General features: G+C 35.4%; 2 protein-coding genes across 4 annotated transcripts in view; one reads left to right on the top strand and one right to left on the bottom strand.

Annotated features, from left to right (window-relative positions):
- LOC139697867 (PHD finger protein 21A-like) overlaps positions 1-17,214 on the bottom strand; it is a 240,036-nt gene extending 222,822 nt beyond the window's left edge. For all 3 annotated transcript variants that reach the window (XM_071596723.1, XM_071596724.1, XM_071596725.1), the window contains exons 1-3: positions 17,094-17,214; positions 16,111-16,143; positions 15,825-15,890 (exon numbers count right to left, since the gene is read on the bottom strand). In XM_071596723.1, coding sequence (XP_071452824.1) covers positions 15,825-15,890; positions 16,111-16,143; positions 17,094-17,171 — 177 coding nt within the window. In that variant the 5' untranslated portion in view covers positions 17,172-17,214. The remainder of the gene's footprint in view (positions 1-15,824; positions 15,891-16,110; positions 16,144-17,093) is intronic.
- Positions 17,215-17,488: 274 nt separating this feature from the next.
- Nup50 (nuclear pore complex protein Nup50) lies at positions 17,489-21,284 on the top strand. The gene is made up of 5 exons (XM_071596902.1): positions 17,489-17,550; positions 17,889-18,053; positions 18,296-19,077; positions 19,298-19,444; positions 20,167-21,284. The coding sequence occupies exons 2-5, from the start codon at positions 17,898-17,900 to the stop codon at positions 20,498-20,500; spliced, it is 1,419 nt and encodes a 472-aa protein (XP_071453003.1). The 5' UTR covers positions 17,489-17,550; positions 17,889-17,897; the 3' UTR covers positions 20,501-21,284.
- The last annotated feature ends 2,025 nt before the right edge of the window (positions 21,285-23,309 follow it).

Raw genomic sequence — 23,309 nt, 5'->3', positions numbered from 1 at the left:
AATTAGACTCACCGTCTCAAACCCAAATAATGTGACGTTTAATAATCTGAAGTTCATATGAACCTTCCATGTGAAATTTATTTATCCTTACATCCGTGCAACGAAAATGATTATTAAATTACATGATGCCAACTAGAGCAGTACAAAAAGAAGATCATAAGTGACATCGCTGCGATGAGATTATATAGTCCGACATCGACATAATACCCTGCGATCAACCAAAGAGGTGTGTGGCAAGGGGTGCAAGTACCACGTGGGAAGGGTAAGTGAAAAGGGAAGATATTGAAGGGGAAGGGAAAAGGGAAAAATATTCAATAAAAAACTTTCAAATAACGTACAAATTTGTATACATGCTGGAGGAAGACTTCATTCAAAAGGGTTCATCTAATTTGACTTTATATAATTTGAGGGATTTCTGAATTTTACATTTATGAAAGGACACACCTTTTGCGACCACATCCCTGGATATATTACGGTTATCCATAGGACAGACAGACTCTTTGGGGGGTAGAGTGTTCTGTGGTGCATTTTCATGTGGTAGTGATGTTGCACATTCTTGCTTGTTGTGTCCTGGCTTGCGTGTTGTAGGATGGCTTTCGTGCTTCATCCTGGGGTGCAGTTTTTAGTTGTTGCGGTATATGTGTTTGCATGAGTGTTGGATGAAGGGATTTTTGCATGAGTGTGTGCGCTGATTGGGTGTAATTTTCCGTGTTGTTTTTTTGCATGTGGTATTTTTCCTTTTTACGGTTGGTGACCTAACACCCTCCGTCACACGCCCTTGCGGCGGCTTGCGGGGTATTATGTAGATGTAGATGAATAGAATATTAAGATAATTTAGCCAGAGGCAAACTCATTAGGTTCTACTCAAATACATAATACCACTGGAGCCGGGAACAATTGAATACCACTTGTATTTACTGTTGTCTGCAGATGTACAGAGGGAGAAGAAAAGTAACAGCCTGAGCTTTCCTCTTTTTTACATAACAAGCACAAGCCTTGCAGGAGTAATAAAAATCTTATCATATTGAAGGTTTTGCTCAATAATGATCTGCAATGTGAAACTTTCCATGAATTCCTCAGATAATAGTCAAGTACTGACAAAAATAAAAATATAACTCCCAATAAATTGCCTCTTCTTATTCAACATGCAAAACAATATATATATATATATATATATATATATATATATATATATATATAATATATATATATATATATATATATATATAATATTATATATATATATATATATATATATATATAATATTACGGGTGGTGTCCTAGCACCCCCCGCCACACGCCCTTGCGGCGGCTTGCGGGGTATGTAGTAGATGTAGATGTAGATATAAAGCTCTAGAACTATATTATTACGCACTGAGTATTCCAAAGTGAAGTATATAGAGCTCATAAATCAGCCACTAACAAGAAATTATGAGTATCTTCGAAGAGAAACATCTCATTTAAAAGAATATTATTTTTTCACTCTTGGCTAATACGACTTGTTACAATATAGCATTGTTCAATATAAGAGTATGTAGGTTCAAGAAAAATACCACGATCCAACAACCTCACAGTCACCCTGGCATATTGAAATACTGTACGTCCAACACATCACAAAACTATAGGGCCATTGTTAGTAGAAAATATGAATTTCATGTAAAAGGTGAAATGTTGGCTCATGGCGAGAAAGTTCTAACGCATTAATGTGAACAGTAAATGTATAAAACCAAAAATAAACCATAAAAACAGTAATCAACCCGAAGGTCGGTTTGGTAGGTGATGGTAGAGTTCACCCAGTACTAAGCCCGATGGCGTGTGAAATTCACACATCAGGGTAGGGGAGCTAGTTCCTTTCCCTGTGCCGGTTATGGTTTCCCAGGAAGATCTGGTACACGAAAAATCACATAGCTTAGGTGGAGCAGAGATTTTATTTTTATATGCCGCAAAATGTCCTTGAGGCTCCTGTAATCAATTACGGACAACATAATGGAATAACTCGGTGATGGAATTTGTATTAAAATTCAAAGGATGGCTTCAACCGGATTACTAAAATTACGTAAAAAATGTTTTTTTACATAATTTTATTTATTTATGTTATTAAAAATAAAAGGATAATTAAACAGATGAAAAAAGAACTGTAGTTACAACTAATGAAAGCATGGAAGAATCGACATTCAACACACATTAATTCAGGGCACCAAAATGTCAGAGATCCATGCAACGCCATTAAACAGACGTGCTGAAGTTTATCACATAACATTTATATAACGATACATAAATAACGTAAATTTGTCATTTACAGCTCATCAAAACTCCTATCGTCCATTATGACGGCAACCTTCACAAACTTGCCCCACATCACCATTTAAGACAGTGACAAATTATCGTTTTTCACTGAATGCATTTCAATGCTTTATTCATTTTATATCGTCAGTATTCAACAACCTTTATCGCATTTCCCCCAGGTAATTGGATAGTAACAAATAAATTACGTTTTCTATGTCCTTCTGACACCGGAGGGCTGGCGTAATCTACAGGCACAATCCCAAAGCATAAAAGAATGCAGAATATTTCCCTTGAACAGGTTTTGAATCCACGCCGTGCAGACAATGATATGAACATACTTGGGCTACGACAGGGTTATGTAAAACTATGTGCCCCCAAATTAAAACAAATATGCAGTGACAACTGTGGCTTTGTTACGCAGATACTCCAAAAAATACTAACCACGTATAGCATAAGCATATAACCACATATATAAAAGCGAATTATATAAAACTAAAAACAATATAATAGAGTAATGCCATGCTACGATTTGACAACATCTGTAAAGAAATCCATAGACCAACAACCTACAAATAAAAATTGAGGAAAGCATTGCAAGAGAAAATAAATATAGTATGACAACAAAAACGAAAAAGAGAGCATGTAACGAAGATGTTCTTTCGAAGACGAAGCTACGTTTCTAATCAAAACCTTGTCAATTCGATGAAAACAGCATAAGTATGAATTAGTGACATAATAGTTTAATATCGATAAGAGAACTGAGTCCGAGGAAAGCCGTTGATCAAAGGTCATTAGCGACAAGAACTTATTACAACTCCCAGTTGCCCACCATACATCGGATGAGGCCTTAAATAATTGGAAGCAATGGCTACGTAAAGCGCTGTTTCCGCCGCGGTGAACGATACGTCCCGGCGAAATGGTATTTCATAAGTATTGATTTTCGGACACGCTCGCACAACTCTGTTAACGGCAACGGACAAGGGACAAAAAAAATCTTTTCGTCCCTCAGAACTGTTGCGTAAATCAATCCATCGAGCCCACAGAATGAAAAAAGGGAAGACGGGAGATGTGAAAATGAATAATTGATGACGCAGAGATAAATATCTTTCCGAAAATTAATTTTATGATTTTTAGTCGTACACTCAACTATATTAATGAGATTACAACTGATGGATTTATATGACATGGCTGAGGTAAAATTATTTCGACCATAAGTGAATAATTTATACCGAAATTTTATGAAACTAAAATACTCCATTGGTTTGCCCTAAATGTCTGGTTCATTATTTAACAAATCAAACGCACAAGAAGGAAATAGAAATTTTTTTACCCTCATAAATACAGTTATATGAGACGTACTCGAATATTAGTCCATTATGTATGCCAGTAATTCAGGATAATCATTTTAGCAATGACAAGGACGATTTCTATAATGACATGGACGTAAAATAGCATAATGAGATTGTGAAACAACATAAAGCGAACCGTAAATGACAACTGCAATGCAATGCAAACTTTAATGCCTTAAATACGCCAAAATATTACGACATTTGAACAAAATTCAAATACATCCTATGTCCCGGATGATAATCCTCCAATGCCTATCAATTTGCCTCCGACAAATAAATTATACAACTTTTTCCAAACGATTTGCGATTACTCAAGAACACTTTAATTTATAATAATACAACACTTATTTTTGCATGATTTTTAAAAGATTTCCGTCATACACTATCACGAAAAACCCTATAGCATAAAATTACAAGAAAGTGTGACTTCACTGGACTTGAAGAACTAAGCGAAAATTCGGATGACTTCCATGCAGCCAAATAAATATTGATGTTTCAATAGCCGATTCTAGAATCGAGTCCTCTTTCGACAGAAGCATAATTCTCTTCATTTCATTCCCTTACTGCAATTAAAAATCCTTAACTCAAATATCAACAAGATTTCTAAATAATTGATTGAAAAATCACAGTAATTTCAATGTAAATGCGCAATGTTTGATAAATTATTCGACGTAATTAGTTTACAATTGCCAGTGGTTTAAATAGATTTTCTACAATCCCTAAATCTTCATACAAATCAGCAAAGTTGATAGTATTCGCGATTTGTTTATCGACAAAAAAATTAATACTATAGCAGAGAAAACTTTTTACAGTTTCATGCATTCAATAATTTCTTGATTTTCTATCCGGAAAAGTAATCTATATGAAAAAATGTACACAATTTCTTTGTAGTAATGAAAAGACATGAACACACGGCTATGCTGATTATTCACACATTTTTGTAATATAGTTTATATGTATATTTCTGTGGCCGGGAAGAGCTTTCGTTTTCGAGGGATGCATTTTGTTCCTCAGAGTAATTTTTGGGAATATCATAGCAACAAATGAAATTTCGGAATCTTTTACCGTCAAACTCAAATGGCCGTCGTATTTTTAAGGGAAATTCACGACTCAATCTCTCGAACTGGATGCTCAAATACCTCCAGAAATCTCGTATCTCTCCCCTTAATGGCTATGCACCTGAATCAGTGTCTTATATACGTACATATTCTATCTCTCCGGCAATAATTTATGGAGTAGACTCTCACAAATGTAAGTGATGTATATTCGGCCTCACTATATACATACATATGGAAAAAATATTCCCCACATCATCCAATGAATTCATTTGAGAGAATTCATCCTTATTCATAGGGTTCCAACGTTACTTTAAAAGTATTAGACTACATTAGGTAGACTTCTAACTCAGTAGTGAAGATTCTACCCAAATTAGCATAATGCTCCAAACCAACATACCGATTTTCAACTCTACCAACACAAACAAATCAAATAATAACACTTATGAAATGCCCATCCGCCCAAAAAGTGGAATCAGTAAAAATTTTCCATATTTTGCGGAGATGAATCCAAACAGGCATTGAATATTTTAGAATGGGGACATGATGTTATAGTAAGTGGTGGCATCGGCACCAAAAAGATTCCGGTATTCAAATCCACGTGATAACTCGAAAAACCTCCAGCTAAATGGAGATGGCATGTTTTCCTGGTATATTCTCGAGTTAAACAAGGAAAATAAATCCTCCACCTAATAGGAAAATTAAACCTGCAATTGGCTAATTACGTGAAATTTGAATGCAGCAATGCGGTCACATTTCCAAAATACAAGGTCATAAGCAGAAAATAAATCGCAGATATTTGCACTTTTCTCTTTGAAGAATGGATTTGAATTTGACAGAATCGAATTCTACAATAAAAAACTTAAAAAAAAACAAAAATTATTTCGAACCATACCTGATTTCCTATGTCAATCGGATCATGTTCCGACTGTATTCGCCACAGAATTAATGAAAAATCCATACGAAACCCAATAATCCATAAGAAGAATAATTTGATATCGTACTGACACAAATTAAATTCCACAAAATGAATGACATTTATGGCAGTCAAAATATTTATTTATGTTTTAAGAAGCTATAATTCCGCAGTATGTAATAACGGGAACAAGCGTGAAAACTCCTAAGACTATTTCATTCAAAAATAACATACATAAAAATGAAAACCTTCATGATGAAAGAAAACACTTTGCTTTAGCAAATAGAATTTTTTTATTACGACCTAGGTTTCGTTACACCTAAAGATGTTACGCTGTAACAACACCTCGGTCGTGATAAAAAAATTCTATGCAGGAAAGCAAAATGTCTTCTTTCGCTATTTCATTCAATCAACTAACTATAAACTTCAATGTTAAATAATTATACAATTTTTCAGTTCAATTAATAATACGGAGAACTTTATGAAGATTTTGCAGATAACTGTATTTATGAGGATTAAAAAAATTCTATTCCCTTCTTGTGCTTCTGATTTGTTAAATGAGTTGGTCAGGACTTTTTTCTGAAGTTGGGGTCCCTTAGATCGATGAAGGAGGTAAATCATAAGAAACTAAATTAAAGTTAAATTTAAAAACTCAATGAAATTTTTAGATAGTCTCCACAACATTTAATCAAAAATAAATAATATTATTTCCGTTAGCTTAATCCAGCACCTTACTGTACAGCTCATTACAACGCAGGTATTGACATTCCACTATCCATTAATTTTTTAATATACCTACCATCGCATTAATTCCATTAATGTATAATTTTTTAATATACCTACGATTTGATCCAAAAAACCCATCAAGAATTTTCATAAATTGTCAACAACCATTGGTAGGGTGATTGGTTGGAAACCGACAGAATATTTGAGCGAAATTAAAAAGAAATATTTCTTAAATGGCACGCATTACACGACAATGTCACCTGATATTGCCATAATACCCAGGGAAAAATCTCCTTATTACCTAAAATGGATGTCAACAAAGAAAGACACTAATGACTGAAATAAATAACTGCCCCGTCATCATTCTTTCCGCTACTAGATTTCATTCATTGATTTTATTCTTCAAAACGAGGGCAATGTGAAAAACTGCTTTCAGAAATCTGGAGCAATACTCTTCGTTCCTCGTAAATATGGTAGGGGCAAGTTGCTACCTTGCCTTTTCCAGGACATGTTTCAGAAAAATCAAAATTCGTCGCCATTTTTTACAATTTATTTTTACAATGCTAATTCCATATCCCATTTTGTTGCATATGAGAATAAGCAACGCAAATGAGCTACAGGCAATCGAGTTGAAGATGTGATAAAATACGTGAAGGACGTTAGCCAATTTGGAAACGTTAAGTAACGATCTTCAAAGAGAGACCTTCAAACTGCAATAAATCGTTGAGAGCGAACGTGGAAACGACATTGCTCAAATGATTACAATCCAACTTTTTTTTCAATTTCAAGATATCGGCATGGAAATAATAAAATATCAAAAAAAAATTCAAAAGCAAATGATTATACTTAGGAGTCATCTGACTCTCTTAGTCAGCAGTACTATAAAACTATGCAATACAAAAACAAACGAATACGCCATCATTGAAAACCGGACAACTTGCATCCTTCCAAAATGCATCTAAGACTGATCAATGCTCGAATAATTCTGAATGGAGTAACGTTGGCTTATCCATTTCAACCAACAAATATTTATTTCAAATATAAACAGATCCACCCCACACGCCCTTGCGGGATATTATGTAGATGATGTTTTAAAGTTGACTTCTGAATCTATTACTTCGCTTAATTTCCCATGTATGTCAGTGGATTCGACTGTTTCATGACCAACTTTGTGAAAGTTCATGTTCGTGAAATGGGGAACACACTGTATTCGTCCATTGAATTTTATTCGGGAGCAACTAGTTTCAACGCTTCAGCGTCTTCATCAGGTACCGTTTTAAAAAGGGACATTTGTTCAATGATATATTGTCTGAACAACTCTTCCCTACCCTGGAAACCTCCCTTTCTCTCATACAAAAAGGCACTTAACCCCCTGCTGTGTTCCTCCCCTCTCTGTCATACCAGGCAACCCAATCCTCCATCCCCAACTACCTTGACCGCGGGCCAATCCTCCCTACTCTTCCTCATCTCTATCCCTCAATATAAGAGTATATATAACTACACCTACTCATGCAAAAATTGTACCTCAAGATGAAGCATAAGAGGTTGAAACTGGTTATAACTGAATACAATTCAGTGGACGAAGATAGTGTGTTCCTTATTTCACGTATTTCAGCGACCCGATATCCACATACATCTACATCTATTTAATACCCCGCAAGCCACCGCAAGGGCGTGTGGCGGGGGGTGTTAGGACACCACCCGTAATTTAGAAAAGAAAAAGAAAAAAATAACCTCATGCAATAACCACAAAATCATATATCCAAAAAAAAACATGGCATACATTCATGCATGAACACTTATGCCCCACACACATGCAGACATGTGATGAGGTGGGGGACTACGGTTTAGGCACGATAAATGACCCATCTACATCTACATCTACTTAATACCCCGCTAGCCGCCGCAAGGGCGTGTGGCGGAGGGTGCTAGGACACCACCAATAATTTAGAAAAGAAAAAAAAACCGCATGCAATAACGACAAAATCATATATAAAAAAAACATGGCATACATTCATGCATGAACACTTACACCCCACACACATGCAAACACTCAAACTACCAACTAACATACACATGCACCTGAAAGTATACCTAACATCTCTATAGTGTTTAATTTTGTTACGACTTGTAAATTCAACGTTTTTAATATTTCTAAAGTGACTTCGGTTTCTTGCTATTATGATTACTGATTGTTCGGGGAAAGAGTGAGTATTTGTACCTATCTGTCTTGGAATCTATCTCCCTTAGTTTATCTTTGTGGTCTGATCTACCTAAGTAGTGTGGGGCCATTATAATTCCTTCAGTGTCAAATTAAAACTCGTTTGTTCTGAACCTTTCTAAAAGTCTAAGCCTCGCTTGTTCTCTCCGCACTTCAAGTGGTTCCCAGCCTAAATCCCCTAAGAGACCTGTCACACTTGTGTTTTTATCATAACAATTTTTAACGAATCTAGCGGATTTTCTCTGGACTTTATCTAATTCTTTTTGCCAAATTTTCTCCCACGGATCCCAAATACTTGCGGCATATTCCAAATGAGGTCTAACTAGAGCAAAATAACACCTCTCTTTAACTTTTTCATTACATTTCCCCACCACCCGTTTTATGAAGCCAAGTTTCTTTAAAGCTGATCCGCATATTGTCCTGATATGTGCTCCCCATGAAAGGCGTGGTGTTAGAACAACCCCCAAATATTTAACTTGAATTGCCGTAGTCAATACTGAACCCTCTATTTTGTAGTTTATATCCTGTTCCTCGCTTCCTTTATTCCAAAATTTCAAAACTGCACATTTATCTATATTAAGTGTTAATCCCCATTTATTGCACCATTCCGAGATATTGTCTAAGTCTCTAGAGAGTAGCTCGCGATCTAGTTGGCTCCTTATTTCCCTGTATATCACCGTGTCGTCAGCAAATAACCTTAGATTGCTACTAACGTGTGTGCTTAAGTCATTTATGTATATTAAGAACAGAAGAGGCCCTATTACACTTCCCTGGGGGACGCCCGAAGTAACATCTCTCTCCGTTGAACACAACCCATCTATGACTACTATTTGTTTGCGGTTTGACAAGAAGTCTCTAATCCAATTAATTATTTTCTCATTGATCCCATAGTATTTAAGTTTATGTAACAATTTATTGTGTGGGACTTTGTCGAAGGCTTTTTTGAAATCCAGGAATACTGCATCGACTTGGGTGTTGTTTTCTCCCGATCTAAGTATATCGTGAATGAAGAGACCAAGTTGTGTTTCGCAAGATCTGCTTTTCCTAAATCCGTGCTGGTTGTGGATTAGTATTTTCCTACTATCAAGAAATTTCATAATGTTAGTGACAATAACGTGTTCCAATATTTTACAAGAGATCGATGTTAAAGAAATGGGTCGGTAATTGGTTGGTTTATCCCTATCGCCACCTTTATAGATGGGAGTTATATGGGCTAGCTTCCAGTCGCGAGGCATACGTGTATATCAAGTCTCAGCAAAATTGGGAGGTTATAATTCCACCAAACTGGATCAACCGCTGTTTTTGTAGCTTCCACATTAGATTCACATACGTAGTAGGAGCAGCCTACACAAATTAATTCAGGATTAAACACACCTTTTATAAACTCTGAACCGAATCCTCAGCATAATTTCTCACTCTGTGCCGTAGGCCCACACACCAGGAGATTTAACCTCACCGACTCGCCTCAAACCAAATTTTGAGATGTAGATTATGGAAAGTGCCAAAGTTAGGTTTTTAAAAATGAGTTTTCGCGACACAAACCAGCCTGATATACACAAGCAATTGTGTACACCTTATAACCGTTATACAACGTTATTTACGGACACACAGAGATGCAACACAATAAAAATCACACAGCCAAAAGATACGATTACACAATACCATCACACAATACAACTGCCAGTAAATTATCTAGCCATGTAGCCACTAAAGGATAGCATAAATTTGAAAGGTAATATGCTCCAATTATTAGATCGGAAATTACAGTTTTTCTCCGGCGTTATAAAAAGTGATATTACAATAAACGAGTTAGTTAGTTTTCCTGAAAGCTGAATTACTCAAAAATATAAGCAGCAAATGCAAACACAGTCACCCTATACCAATTTCGAAAAAATTTCACGGCTTTCTAGTCACGAAAGACGCCACACGAACCTGGTAGAACACAGGATTACACTGATAATTTGGACACACACAGTGGAAAATGTGAGGGCTATGAAAGCATCCTCTTGACGATAACTCGATAAAGTAATTATGATTTCTTGAGTACCCTTTACAATGACCACAAATAATAACGGTATCAAAATCTCATCGGAATCAATGCGCATGACTTCCAACCCTTGAGATGATTCCAATTTCACGCGAGTTCTTTCAAAACTACATTTATAAGTAGCCTCATTTCGTAGCTTAGCATCCAAAAACTCTCCATGTTAAAAAGATTGAGGTAGGAATATTTTCATAACTACCTAAACACCTTTAAAAAAGTAGTAATTTGAAGTTGGCAGTTATTAGAATTTACTGGTAAATCCTGACCTAGCGTGAGTATAAATAATTACACTTATCAGTTATTCATTCCCTTATTTGTGAGAGGTTTTTTCCCAGCCATGCTGACAATTTTTCCCAGCTAGCTCCTCAATGAAGTCCGTGGGAATGAATTCATTGAGTAACAATTATGAGGTTTCGTGTCTAATAAATTGCTGGAGTGACCCCTAACGACTGATTTTAAAATAAAAGCATGGCTAATTTCTACTATGATGCCACCAATATATAAATATGAACTCGACATCCAAGATGGAGCTTCCAACAGCACATTTTTAAGTAGTTAAATTATATTAAAAAATAATTATTTTAACAACTCTTTCCCTTATGAGTAAAAAAAACTCGCACTTAAGAAATCCTTACTTTTCTGATTAATCACAGTTTCCTTTCTTCAGATACCATTTATTTTGCCTATCCCACGATTTTTTATACATTGAATACTGAGGCAAAATTTAAAGTTGACGTTTGAATATCGTTATATTGGCACGTATCATACTATCTGCATTCGTCTTCCTTTATTGTGACTGTGCTTGTTTAATATGCACATTTTTCCTAAAGTGAAGTCACTCAACCAAAAAGCCTATCATGGAAGAGCTTTATTCACGGCAACGGAGCAGGAGTACCCAAAATGGCTCGAATTCAGAATTCTAAAAAACCGTGCATCCGAAATGGACGCTCTCAAATACCATGTATGATTAAATTTATTTAGTTATAAATAACGAAATTCCATGGGCACCAACAAGAAAGCTGCAGTGCTGAGTCCGCGTAATTACTATTCCAGCAAAAAAATTCACGACCAATGATGTAAAACACAACACGTTATCAATTAACCACTTGTCCAATTGGTCGAGAAAGACCCACAAAATACGGCCAAGGCTGCCCCGCAGAAACGACGGCATTCAGGCAACAGAGAGATTTAAAATGAGGACTCACGAAATCCACCGTTTGGAGGAATTTAAAATCGACCGAGTTAATATTACATCAGCACATTTATATTGGCGCTATTTTTACCCACTTCGCCGCAGCATAATGGCTGTTGAATGTTCTAGAAGCACGGTACCAACGTATGCTTGATGAATCAAAGCTACGAGAAAATCAGCTTTAAGGCTCAAACGCACCAATTACAAATAATAATTTTTTAACTGAAATACTACCGTGGTCTCAGAACACACGGCCAGTGAACTTAAATGGCCGCTAAGTAGGTGAAAGATTCGATGAAAAATGATATAAGGTCTCCCTTCGCAGTATACTAGTTAACCTTGAGACGCGCGCTTCCACCATGACGGGAAAGCGCACAAAACGCTGCCCAGCATAAAAATATTTCCGACCCAAACGTAGCGTTGGGAAAAGCACACGAGAAGGTTTTAATGCCAATCATTCAACAGGTTTTTTAGTTTAGACATTCATCAATTCTCGACACCTGACTAATCTATTATTTTCGCGTACAAAGAGATCCCAAACAAGCAAAACTATCCGTTTCACATTTAAACCCATTAATAGAGACCTAAAGGCATTCAAAAATTTCAAATATTAGACATTTCATTAATTGAATACGTGAAATATAAATATAAAATTTGCACATCATAAAACAAATGGATAAAAAATGCACCTCAAGCCCAGAAAGAAGAAGTCGCATTGCGGCATTAAATCGTGCTTCCATTTAATTCACGAACTTAAGAGACAAAAGACCAAATGGCCAAATTTTTCCACAGAGTAACTTACTACACCACCAAAATGACGTGAAATACAGACCAGGTGCGCTGCCAACTTATAATCACAAAAGACATTTTACCGCATTTATGATCCCTTCAAATCAATTACTCGCTATCAATAACTTCAGACATTCGCGGGAAATGCATTCAAAAGATTCCGTAAAAATACTACCATTTTGTGATTCACGATGTTAATTATTTTTCACCAAAATTCTTCTCAGTATTGTCATACTGCTTCCTACATTGAATGAGATTTTCCCTGCCAGCCCTAAAAGTAAAACTTTTATTGTCTAAATCAAAAACACTAACAGATTGTTCCTACAGACTCTACCTTCAAATTAGCTCACATTCTAAACAGTCGCACACATGAATCCAAAGCAGGTAATTATTATTATTTGTTGAACGGTTACGAAGCATATTTTTTCAACAAAAATCATTCTTATAATTATCACACGTAAATGTGTATTTATATATTGCACGACCCTTTGTCTGACGGGAAAATAAATTAGTAAATTATTCACATAAATATTGAATTACGATACAAAAAATCTATCAGCCATTAGAAATATTTTATAAATACAAACGAGCCCAAAATTAAATCCTTTCGGAATTACTTTGCTCGTAGAAAGACTAGTGGGTGATTGTTACCCAATTCACCATTCGGTGTTCCTTGAAAACTAAAAGACTTAGCGACAATAATGGCGAACAAATCCGCAAAAATACTCATAAAACAATAACTCACTTTCAAAGACCCAAAAACGGACGTAAACTTTAGAAAGGACCTCCAATCTCACGCAATTCGTTTAAATTAGGAGTTAGCAACACAACATTTTCTAAAATTCCTAAACTCCTACTCATTACTTATATATTTATATTACATTACATACACATTATTTATATATATATATATATATATAACCCTTTTATATGCACACAATGATACTTATCAGTGGTTATGGAAACATTTATAGACAGAAAAATCGAATACGTTTGTAAGTAGTAAAAACCCGTTGAAAAATCCCGAATAAAATACTTTTTATAACACGAACACTTGCTAGCGGAGGAACAATTTCATTTTCCAAATTTTGATGGAAAATTTTATCAATCAAAACTCATTGATAAAAATAAAATAAAAGCAGAGATAAATTCATCAGCTGAACGAACTAGCTACTTCATTACATTTTTAAAAACGTCGGTTTATAATTCAGTAATACGCTATTCGTGTAACTAAATATCTTTTACATAATTTCCAGATAAATATTTTAACTTGAAAAAAATACAAGATATATGAGAACGAGAAATGCCCAGTCAATCGTTTCAATGCGTGAAAATACTCGCGAGTCCGCAAGTGACCCAAGGCAATAAACCTAAAGCTGAAGATGAAAAGTTAACAGCTGGCAATGCAGATGGTAAAACTTTGCAGCCGTAAGAAAAATGTACAAATTTTTAAATACATGAAACTTTTTCGGAAGTTCTTTAAACAAACAAGATTTTGGTCATCAACATAATCAAATTGTCCCATTTCACAATATTCAACTAAGCCAAGCAGCAGTAACGCTTTAAAAATTAAATTGTCCATACTTTTTCGTGCCCGCAGACACAAGTATTCGCAAATATGGCGAGGGCCCAATTTTTTCGAAGAAGAAATTTCTTCGCGAGGTTATCACTAATTGTCGCCCGAATATGTTCAATGCACACACGAAACGCCACGCAAAGAAACCAACAGCCGAAAATGTCTGCAGCGGTAAACAGCATATGTATTAATCTTATTCAGCCTTACGCGCATATCGCCTTCGGGTCCTCGAAGCTCGCTATCAGCTCACGCGGCCCGCAGTGATAGAAACAGGTATATTACGTGTATCAGCAAGCGTAGCGCTCTCTCGTGCGCGTTCCTCCAGCGACTGCCTCGCGGCCAAAGATTCGCCAACCAATACGCTCATTCGACGGCATCGTTCACTAGCAAAAGCGAAAGCCTGAACTAAATCATGGAGTTCATATCTTATATAATATATGGCAAAAACGAAAAATGAAAGACGACGGAAAAGGTGAAGCGATGCATGGGAAATATTATATTTTTTCATTTATAATATTAGGCCAGGTTACATTCACTTGGATAATGGATACGATGTCACACGCAAAAATGAAATGAACACAACACGAAAAAATTCATGATAACATCACGGAGACAAAAACTACTCAACAAGTTTTGGGGTAAATATCGAACAATGAAGACAGTTTTGGCATTGACCAATTCGAAGTGAATGTGTGAAAAAGAGTAAAATGTTAATATTGAGAGGAAATTAATTTTGAAGAATTTTAAAAATAAACACTTTCTGGAAACAATTTGAGATCGAGTCCGAAAAAGTGACGGCGAAATCGGGCAGCAACTAAATATATAGAAAAAATGTATATTTTCAAAACTCTATTTCTGAAGAATGAATCAGGTTACGCATACGAGGTCGCTTCCCATGTACAGTTGATTCGATAAATCGTCGAGACACCAATACTTCTATATAAATTGATTTAGGTTTACTTGCATCAACATAGTGCCATCAAACTTCATTACTAAGTACCACTAGGCTAACTTCGATGCCGTTAGTGGTGTTCTCCCCGGACGGTAATCGAGTAGGCAGACAGGAAAAAAATAAATAAAAATATATGAGTATTTAATTGGTAAAACTATCCATCTGAATCACAATTGAAGCAGGCAGAGTTAGTCGATTAGCGAAGCTTAACAGGCCGTGGGTAAGTCGACAATTACCAACGCCAAGCAAAAGTATATCACAAACGCCAAGAACTGAAAGGTATTAATCACTTATTAAAATACTCATAAAAACACGACGATGTGAATCGAGTAACAAGCTTTGTCACTTTGGAACATCAAAATAAAAGCCTCGCAATTCCCATTTATAATACGAGCTTAATAAACCCTGGCGTTCACACGAAGTGGCGATAGATGCGGAACTGAGTCACTCAATAAACAGCGAAAAGGAATTTATGTTACGGACGCAAAGGTCATCAAGTCAAAAGGTAGGTTTGTGCTTGTTTCCCAAAATCGCATAGTTATGGTCCGAGGGTACTAACGAATCGATACCTACTTCGCAGCTCAAAACTTCGGCAGAAGAGTTCAACTTCGCTCGTAATACGCTAATGACGAGTACAAAGACTTTCGGGATGGTCAATAAATGGCGCAACATAAACACTACCGACAATAATATAATAAAAAAGGATTGAGGTACTTACCTGACTGGTACTCAGGGATATGATGGCATTCTGTGCATCCGCTATTTGTTTCTTTGCTTCTACATTCTGAAAAGTGGTAACCATGACACATCTGTATTATTTGGAATGTTGATTAATCTATTAGTAAATTAGAAACTGTTTCCATGACTACAACAAATACTTGGAGATTATTGCTAATTTCGCAAGAAGTAATTTGAATCAAAGACGTAACCACTTAATACCCGAGACTACTCAACATAAAGTTATAAACTTTGCTGAAAACAACAAAATAGCGGTAGGTACTTGCCTCGGGATCTTTTCTCAGTTTCATCATTCCAATCTGAAAAGGAAAAAATGTTTTATCAATCACCGGTCAATAGCATACTCCTTACTCAGCCGTTATAATGAAATAATAACCAATTCTGACAATATCGAATGAAAAACTCACAGCAGAGATCAACTAAATCATTACAATATTCTTAATCAAATTTACTAAGGTCATGTATGAAACACACATCTTGGAATGACAATCATCATTAGCTTCACCAGGAATAATTAATCTGCTTTCTAAGACAGAAGCTAGTCCCTTAAGATTTTCTGACCATAAAACAAAATTCGTTGGGCTGGAGTCGGTATATTATTACTTTTGATTACTTTGAAAACTTCACATACCGCTGGCCTTGTCCAGCGCTTATGTAGGAAAATGTTTTCAATTACGAATTAATCAACACTAATGCAGAAAATTTAAACAGGAAAGCAACATGGAACATATTACCATGATATTCATAATCACTTCTAAACAGAAAAAACAATTTGTGTGCACATATATCAAAACGGAGGGAAAATCCCATTCGCACATATCCAATTTCGGTTGCGACATCTCTGCTGCGCTATACCACACGAAAATTAAAATTGCATGAGGCTGAAGTTTAAGAACTTATCTTCCCATTGAAATATAAACACCAAGTTATTATAAGCAATAGCAGTTGGTATCTAAAGTAGTTACAAGTTTACGAATAACATAGTTTGCACGGACAAGGCAAAATTTTCAAAGAAAATAATGCCTAACTCTTAAGATAACGTATAAAAAGTGAATTTCCATTCCTCACAATAAACTATAGAGTAATCAAAGGTATTAAATCGGTAAAAATAACAAATATATAATTATACGGTTGTAATTACTAAAAATATACAACACCACAACATCATGACGAAGTCCGCCGGACCTCTATTATGTGAAAACTAACAAGAACGTTGATGATGATTGAATAAACGGTAATAATAACTTACTTGATGATTTAGAATCGCAGTTTTTAACTGATTTTGAATACCCTGTATATCAGCTTCAAGTATACTAGATAACTCCATGGTTATGTCTTGGTTCTTCTTTTTCACAACACTTCAGTACCGATACTCCTTTACTCAACGGTGTAGCAGACCGATAGGGCGCTAAGATCCGAAGGTAGCAGGGCACAAAAACAGATTCGTTCTACATTCTTGCGCTGTCGAAACTTTTGTATTTGAATTTAATAATTAAAGTAAATTTCCTTCTTAGGTTATCAAAAATACAGTAAAGTATTTTACTCTTGATGTGGAAAATTTTTCTACCCTATAATCCTATCTATAAATATTTTTTGCAATCGATTAGTGATACGGCAACGGACTATCTTTTGAAGCGGATTGACCCAGAGGAAGGCTGAAAGCGCAACGGTAGTTGTACGTCACGATACGAACGGACCTGGAAATAGTAAGTCAGAATTTCTTCTTGTATTTTTGCCACTGAATTATAAGAGTGAAGGTGTATCTGAAATTTCGCCAAAGATGATTTATAAGTGGACTTCAATTACCATTCTCCAAATTGTCATCGAATTTATTGTCGTAGTTCTCAGTCACATGTGATTTTTGCTTAACTACAACGTTATTTTCCGCTTGCTGTAGAATACCGATGGACTAAATATTCTTGGATCTAATATTGTCGATATATTACGCAATTCTTACTTTCATTCGCTTCAGTTAAACCTTGGATAATTTCTACATTAATTTTAAAGGAGCAGTAAAAATTAATGTAAGACAGTTGCCTTACAGGAACTCATTATGGCCAAAAGAAACGCAACAACTGACCTTAATCATGACAATTGGAATGAAGAAGAAGTTCCTGAAGAAGCTGGTACATTTCAGAAGGCCTCCACGGATGAGCTGAAAAAGCGAGTGATTAAAACAGCAAAAAGGAGAGCGCCAGGACTGGGAAATGTAAAACTGATTGTTCTAACCTCTTAGATCTTCATGATTTCCATTGTTGACAACTTGAACTCCTGAACTTGAATTTATATTGCTAAGATTTCATATAAACAATGCCTTAGTTATTCATGCGAACCTTCTGTATGAAAAATCATTATCATCATGTGAACTCAACAGGTTTTGTTCTACATTAAGGCTTTTGAATCGTCGGCACTAGAAATGGGAATTCTAAATTTCGTTGTATCATATTCCAGGGTTCGACGAAGAGTGCTTTTGCCGGTTTTGGAGGCTTCGGCTCAACGACTAGTGCGCCGAAAACAGCAAATTTTACATTTGGCTTGGGAAACAACAGTTCATCTTCGTCTTCGAATGGCATGCCAGCAGAGGCATCCACTTCAGTAACATCATCACAGTTGACTTGTACGACGAAAACCGCGTCTGCTGCACCCTCGTCTCCTGTAGCAGTCGATGGAACATCAACTGAAAACTCCCATTCCCGTGAATATTATGCACAATTAAAAGGTTTAAATGAAAGTGTGTCCGCATGGATCAAGACGCACGTGGATGAGAATCCCATCTGTATACTGACTCCCATATTTCGTGACTATGAACGTCATCTTTTGAACATAGAGGCATCAGAAAGTCAGAAAAAGAAAGACAATTCTAGTGAAAGCTCAACTAAACTTACTGAAACGTCAGAAAAAACTGAAAAATTGCCTGCCGATAATTCTTTCAGTTTCACACTTGGCTCCAAGCCAGCCTCAACAAATACTAGCACCTCCACAACAACTTTGACAACACCTACGCCGTCGTTTTTCGGGTCGCCAGGGAGTGCACAAGGTAATGCGTCTACATTTATCGTCGGACCAGGTTTTACATTTGGGAAAAAGGCGGATGATGCGAAAGATAAGAGTATAAAGAATGAGGTGAACCCATTCCTATCTGGTTCTAAGGAGACTTTCAATTTTGGCCAAGCGCAGAGTTCAGCTGGAGGTTCAAATGCGTCTTTCCCATCAGCTGGATTTACTTTTGGAGGGTGAGTTCATGTACGAGCTGTCATTGGTAAACTTTATCATGAGAGTTTTTTTATTTCAATTGGAATTTTCTATGTAAATAACTCATGGAATAGGTCTTAAAAACTAACCTTCGTTTACTTGTTCCATTCACTTTAGGTTTCCAAAATCATATAATTGCCATTATAATAATTCACTTGTATTACAGTTAACATATTTCAATAATCATTTTTATTGTTTTAGGAGTAGCACATTCCCTTTTTATAACCCTACAAAAGCTGAACCTAAAGTTGATGAGGAAAAGACTGGAGAGAAAGAGGAAGAAGATGAAGAAACCCCTAAAGATGAATTCAAGCCAATTGTTGAAGATGATGCCATCTACACAAAGCGGTAATATACAGGCCCATTTTTAATGATTACGTAGTTGTAAGGCATGCATACTATTATAGTTTTTTTTTAAGTATTTATAAAAGTGTTAGAAAAATTAATTACTTTTGGATTTAGCTGTGCAAGAGATATTATTTATTTTTGAACATCACATTCAAAATATATCACTAAATGGTTAGAAGTTCATTGTAAAGAGCATTTTAAACACTTGGGGTTTTGCGCCATGGTGTAAACAAAAATTTCTTTTCTTCACAATAGCAAAATAAAATAATATGACATTGTATGTTGACAATTAATTGCTTTAGCTTCAAATTATCGATTGCAATCAAACTCTTAGTGTTGCCTAAAGTTAAAAATCAAAGGTAAATGTTAATTTATTTTAACCAAAGATTCTCTATTATTACAAAATTTCTTCCACTTCTGCCTGTATAAAAAATTTCACTAATAATGAAGTGTAAAGTTACTGAAAAATCTTTGGTTCCCTGAAATGATATTTTGTAATTTAATTTTTTCTAGTAATAATATAAGTGGAATTTCAACCATAAACACAGATGTGTAATTCTTTTGAGATGTATCGATAATAATTATTAATATAGTAAATTTTAATAAAAGGTCTTGTATAAAACAATTTGCCTTTTTGCTCAATTAATTAACTATTGTTTATTACATAAATTTATGTAAAATATTTCCTGTATTCATGTGTAATTAATGTTTTTTTTGTGTAGGTGCAAACTTTTTGTAAAGAAGGAAGGGAAATTCAATGAGTGTGGCGTTGGAACTTTGCACATAAAGCCTGTTTCTGAAGAGGAAGAGTCTAAAATGAAGAAAATACAAGTAGTCGTTCGTGCAGACAATGCAATAGGAACTGTCCTTCTCAATGTGCTCTATGGTGGTGGTTCATCCCTCCCAGCTCCCACCCGTGTTGGCAAGAATAATGTCATGCTAGTGTGTCCCTTGCCGTCTGAACCAGACAACAAGCCTATGCCTGTATTGGTCCGAGTGAAGGAAGAATCAGATGCAGATGAACTTTTCAAAAACCTCACTGACCTTGACAAATGAGTGTCAGATGAACTTCTCAATAGCTTTGCAATAAGCACCTATTGGTTGACAGTCAAGCCTGATAGGTCTTTTAAACATTTTAAGTGTCTTTCAGGGTAGAATAAGATTTTTTGAATGTGAGCTTGAATTATTGACTGATTGTGACTTTGTTGTGGTGGAACTGCAGTTGGATGGATGTGTTGAACTTCTCGGTGAACCATTCAGAACTGTGTTTTACTCCTTATAATGTGTTAGAAATGAATGAAAGGATGATCTGTTCTTATTGAATTTTGAGATGGGTTTATGGACAATGTTGATTTGAATGCATGGTGAATTTTCTATAGTTGTTGACTCATATTTTGGTGGATGACACCTGCTCAAAAACCATACTCTCTTTGGAAACTAGAACCAGCATGTTTCTCTAGAGATGCTAGAGCGTAACAGGAATAAGCTATAAAATGTATCTCATTCCTGTAATTTAATTTATCCGTATGATACTTCCCTGCGATAAAAGGCATATTGATGTAAAGTTATTAAATCCTGTTTTTGTTGATGAAGCATAAAGAAATCATAAATTACAAATGTGGGTTTTCTTATGCCCCTTCGCAGCCATATGGCAGTGGTGTTTTGAATAACCTTTCTTGACAAAGGCAGCTGTATCAGAGGAAAACATGTTTTCGGTCTGCTGATGTGCCTAGGATTAAAATAGAGAGCAAGATTTTTAGTGTATTAAATTCCCATTCCTAGTTCATGCTGATTGCCGATCCATTTGGTAGTCTACCAGATTCAAATGCCAAAGTTTTAATTTGATGATGTAGTGCATTGTATGAAGACTGGGTGATAATAAATTTGATAGCAGGAAAAAACTTCTAAATAGTTAATTCACACTTAGTTCGAGATAAGTATGACATATTTCCAGCTTAAATTTTAAATCTAATAAATTCTTTCCCTGAAGTAATCTGGTCAATTTTTATGCTAACAAAAAGTTATTTCTTATCAGTTTCCTGTGTAAAAAGTTTTCTAATATAAGCTAGATGAGTTGAACCTGATAATATTGGGGGAAAAGGTTTCAGCTATGAATGTAATGAAAGGTTATTCAAAAATGTGACCAAGGGAATGGTAAGTCAGTCAACATACTTGTGCATTTAAAGTCTAGCGAGCAAGAACTTCATCTTGCTCATTTGCATGTATTGAGATAAATGGAAACAAAATTTTCAGGTTTGCATATCCAGAAATTAAGCGAAAAATGGTGGAATTGGAAATCGTTAGTCATTGGTGAATTTTGTACATAATCCTGGACATACCCTTATACAGAGGTCTCACCACCACTGATTCATTGCAGAGGAAATTTATTACTCGTTGTGGCTTGCAGAATTGGAAGCTAGACTAGGTTTAACCACAGATAAACCTGTACTGCTGGAGTATTTCTGGAATAAGACGAGAAACCTTCAATGCTTTTCAAATGTAGGGACCTCTCAATTACATAGTGCAATGGTTGAAAATACATAAGTAATAATATATTCATTTAATACGAAAATGTAAATTTATGGGTAGAAAACCCTTTTACAATTTTTCTCATTTATATAGTTCAAACATTTTGAAAAAATTATGAAGCAGTCTTGTACTTATGCTTAGATTCAAGTTGAATTTTTTAGAGCAATGAGCAGTTTAAATTACAACTAAAAACGTATTATATCAGACCTTTCAGTTTAGACATAGTTATCATTATTGCATGCCCTTTTTTCAGGTAATTAAAGCAATAGCTATTACAATACTTATCGCAGCCTTGCATTGCCTAATACTCTTGAAAATTACCATGCGAGAAAGGAACTCCAAAAAGAGTGCAATGCCTATTGTTGGCTGAAGGAACCCTAAACATTCTCAGAGAGGGTAATTCGGAAAGAAAACATTTATTACCAAGTAAATTTTTCAAATAACTGCTTGGTCCATGATTACCAAATGACTGCATAACACATGGCAGGGAAGTTAGGTGGGATGGAATAAAAAAGAGATTAGGGAGGATTATATCCATGAGAATGATTGGAAGAAGGAGAAAACAAAGGTGCACAGATGTGACAACTATTGTTACACAATGAGCCTCGTATTTTCTGACCTGCAGATAAAAGATTGGTTCATATTAAATTTTTGGCCATGCTAGATTTATGCAGTCTATTATATTTGAAGTGGGCCAAATGTTCCTCAAATCTTATAAGGAGTTACCGCTATCTTTGTCATTATATGTTTTGTTGCAAAGGGGGAAAGTACTCAATTTGGTATTTACCAGATTTCTGCAGATTAAGGGTATCAGTTTTGACGTGGGAAAGCAGATTGTTTAATATGAATTTTTTTATTGAAAAATATTTATGCATATTATTTGTTTTAAAATTGAGGAAAAGGATACTTACTTAAGGATAGACATTTTCAATGTATTTTTTGTTGGAAATGGGAGAAGGGCTGGTGGTGGTGGTGAACTTGATAAGTTTTTCAGTACATGTTTTCTGAGCAATTGGCATATCTAATTGGTGATCTAACCTAGGTTGATAGCCACGTTTTCTATGTGTTTCAGTTTCTTGAAAAAGGCATAATTATCAAGTGGGATTGAGGGGACGCAGTTAATAAGGAAATATAAAACGATTTTTTGTTTTTATTGAGGTGGAAGTAATCAGAAGGGATGTAACTGTCTGAATGTGATAGTTTTCTAAAGATTTGGAAATATGACATATAGTTGGGTTTTTTTTAATTTAAAATCTCAATAAAGGGTAGGAAATTGTTGCATTCTGTTTATATGGTGCAGGAAATGTATGGGGAAATATTGAAGTTAGTAATGAAG

Source organism: Hetaerina americana, unplaced genomic scaffold (assembly GCF_022747635.1).
Source record: "Hetaerina americana unplaced genomic scaffold, ioHetAmer1.1.p SCAF_8, whole genome shotgun sequence".
NCBI classification, from domain to species: Eukaryota; Metazoa; Arthropoda; class Insecta; order Odonata; family Calopterygidae; genus Hetaerina; species Hetaerina americana.
The sequence above is the reverse complement of the archived record's forward strand: the minus strand, read 5'-3'. Positions and strand labels throughout refer to the sequence as shown.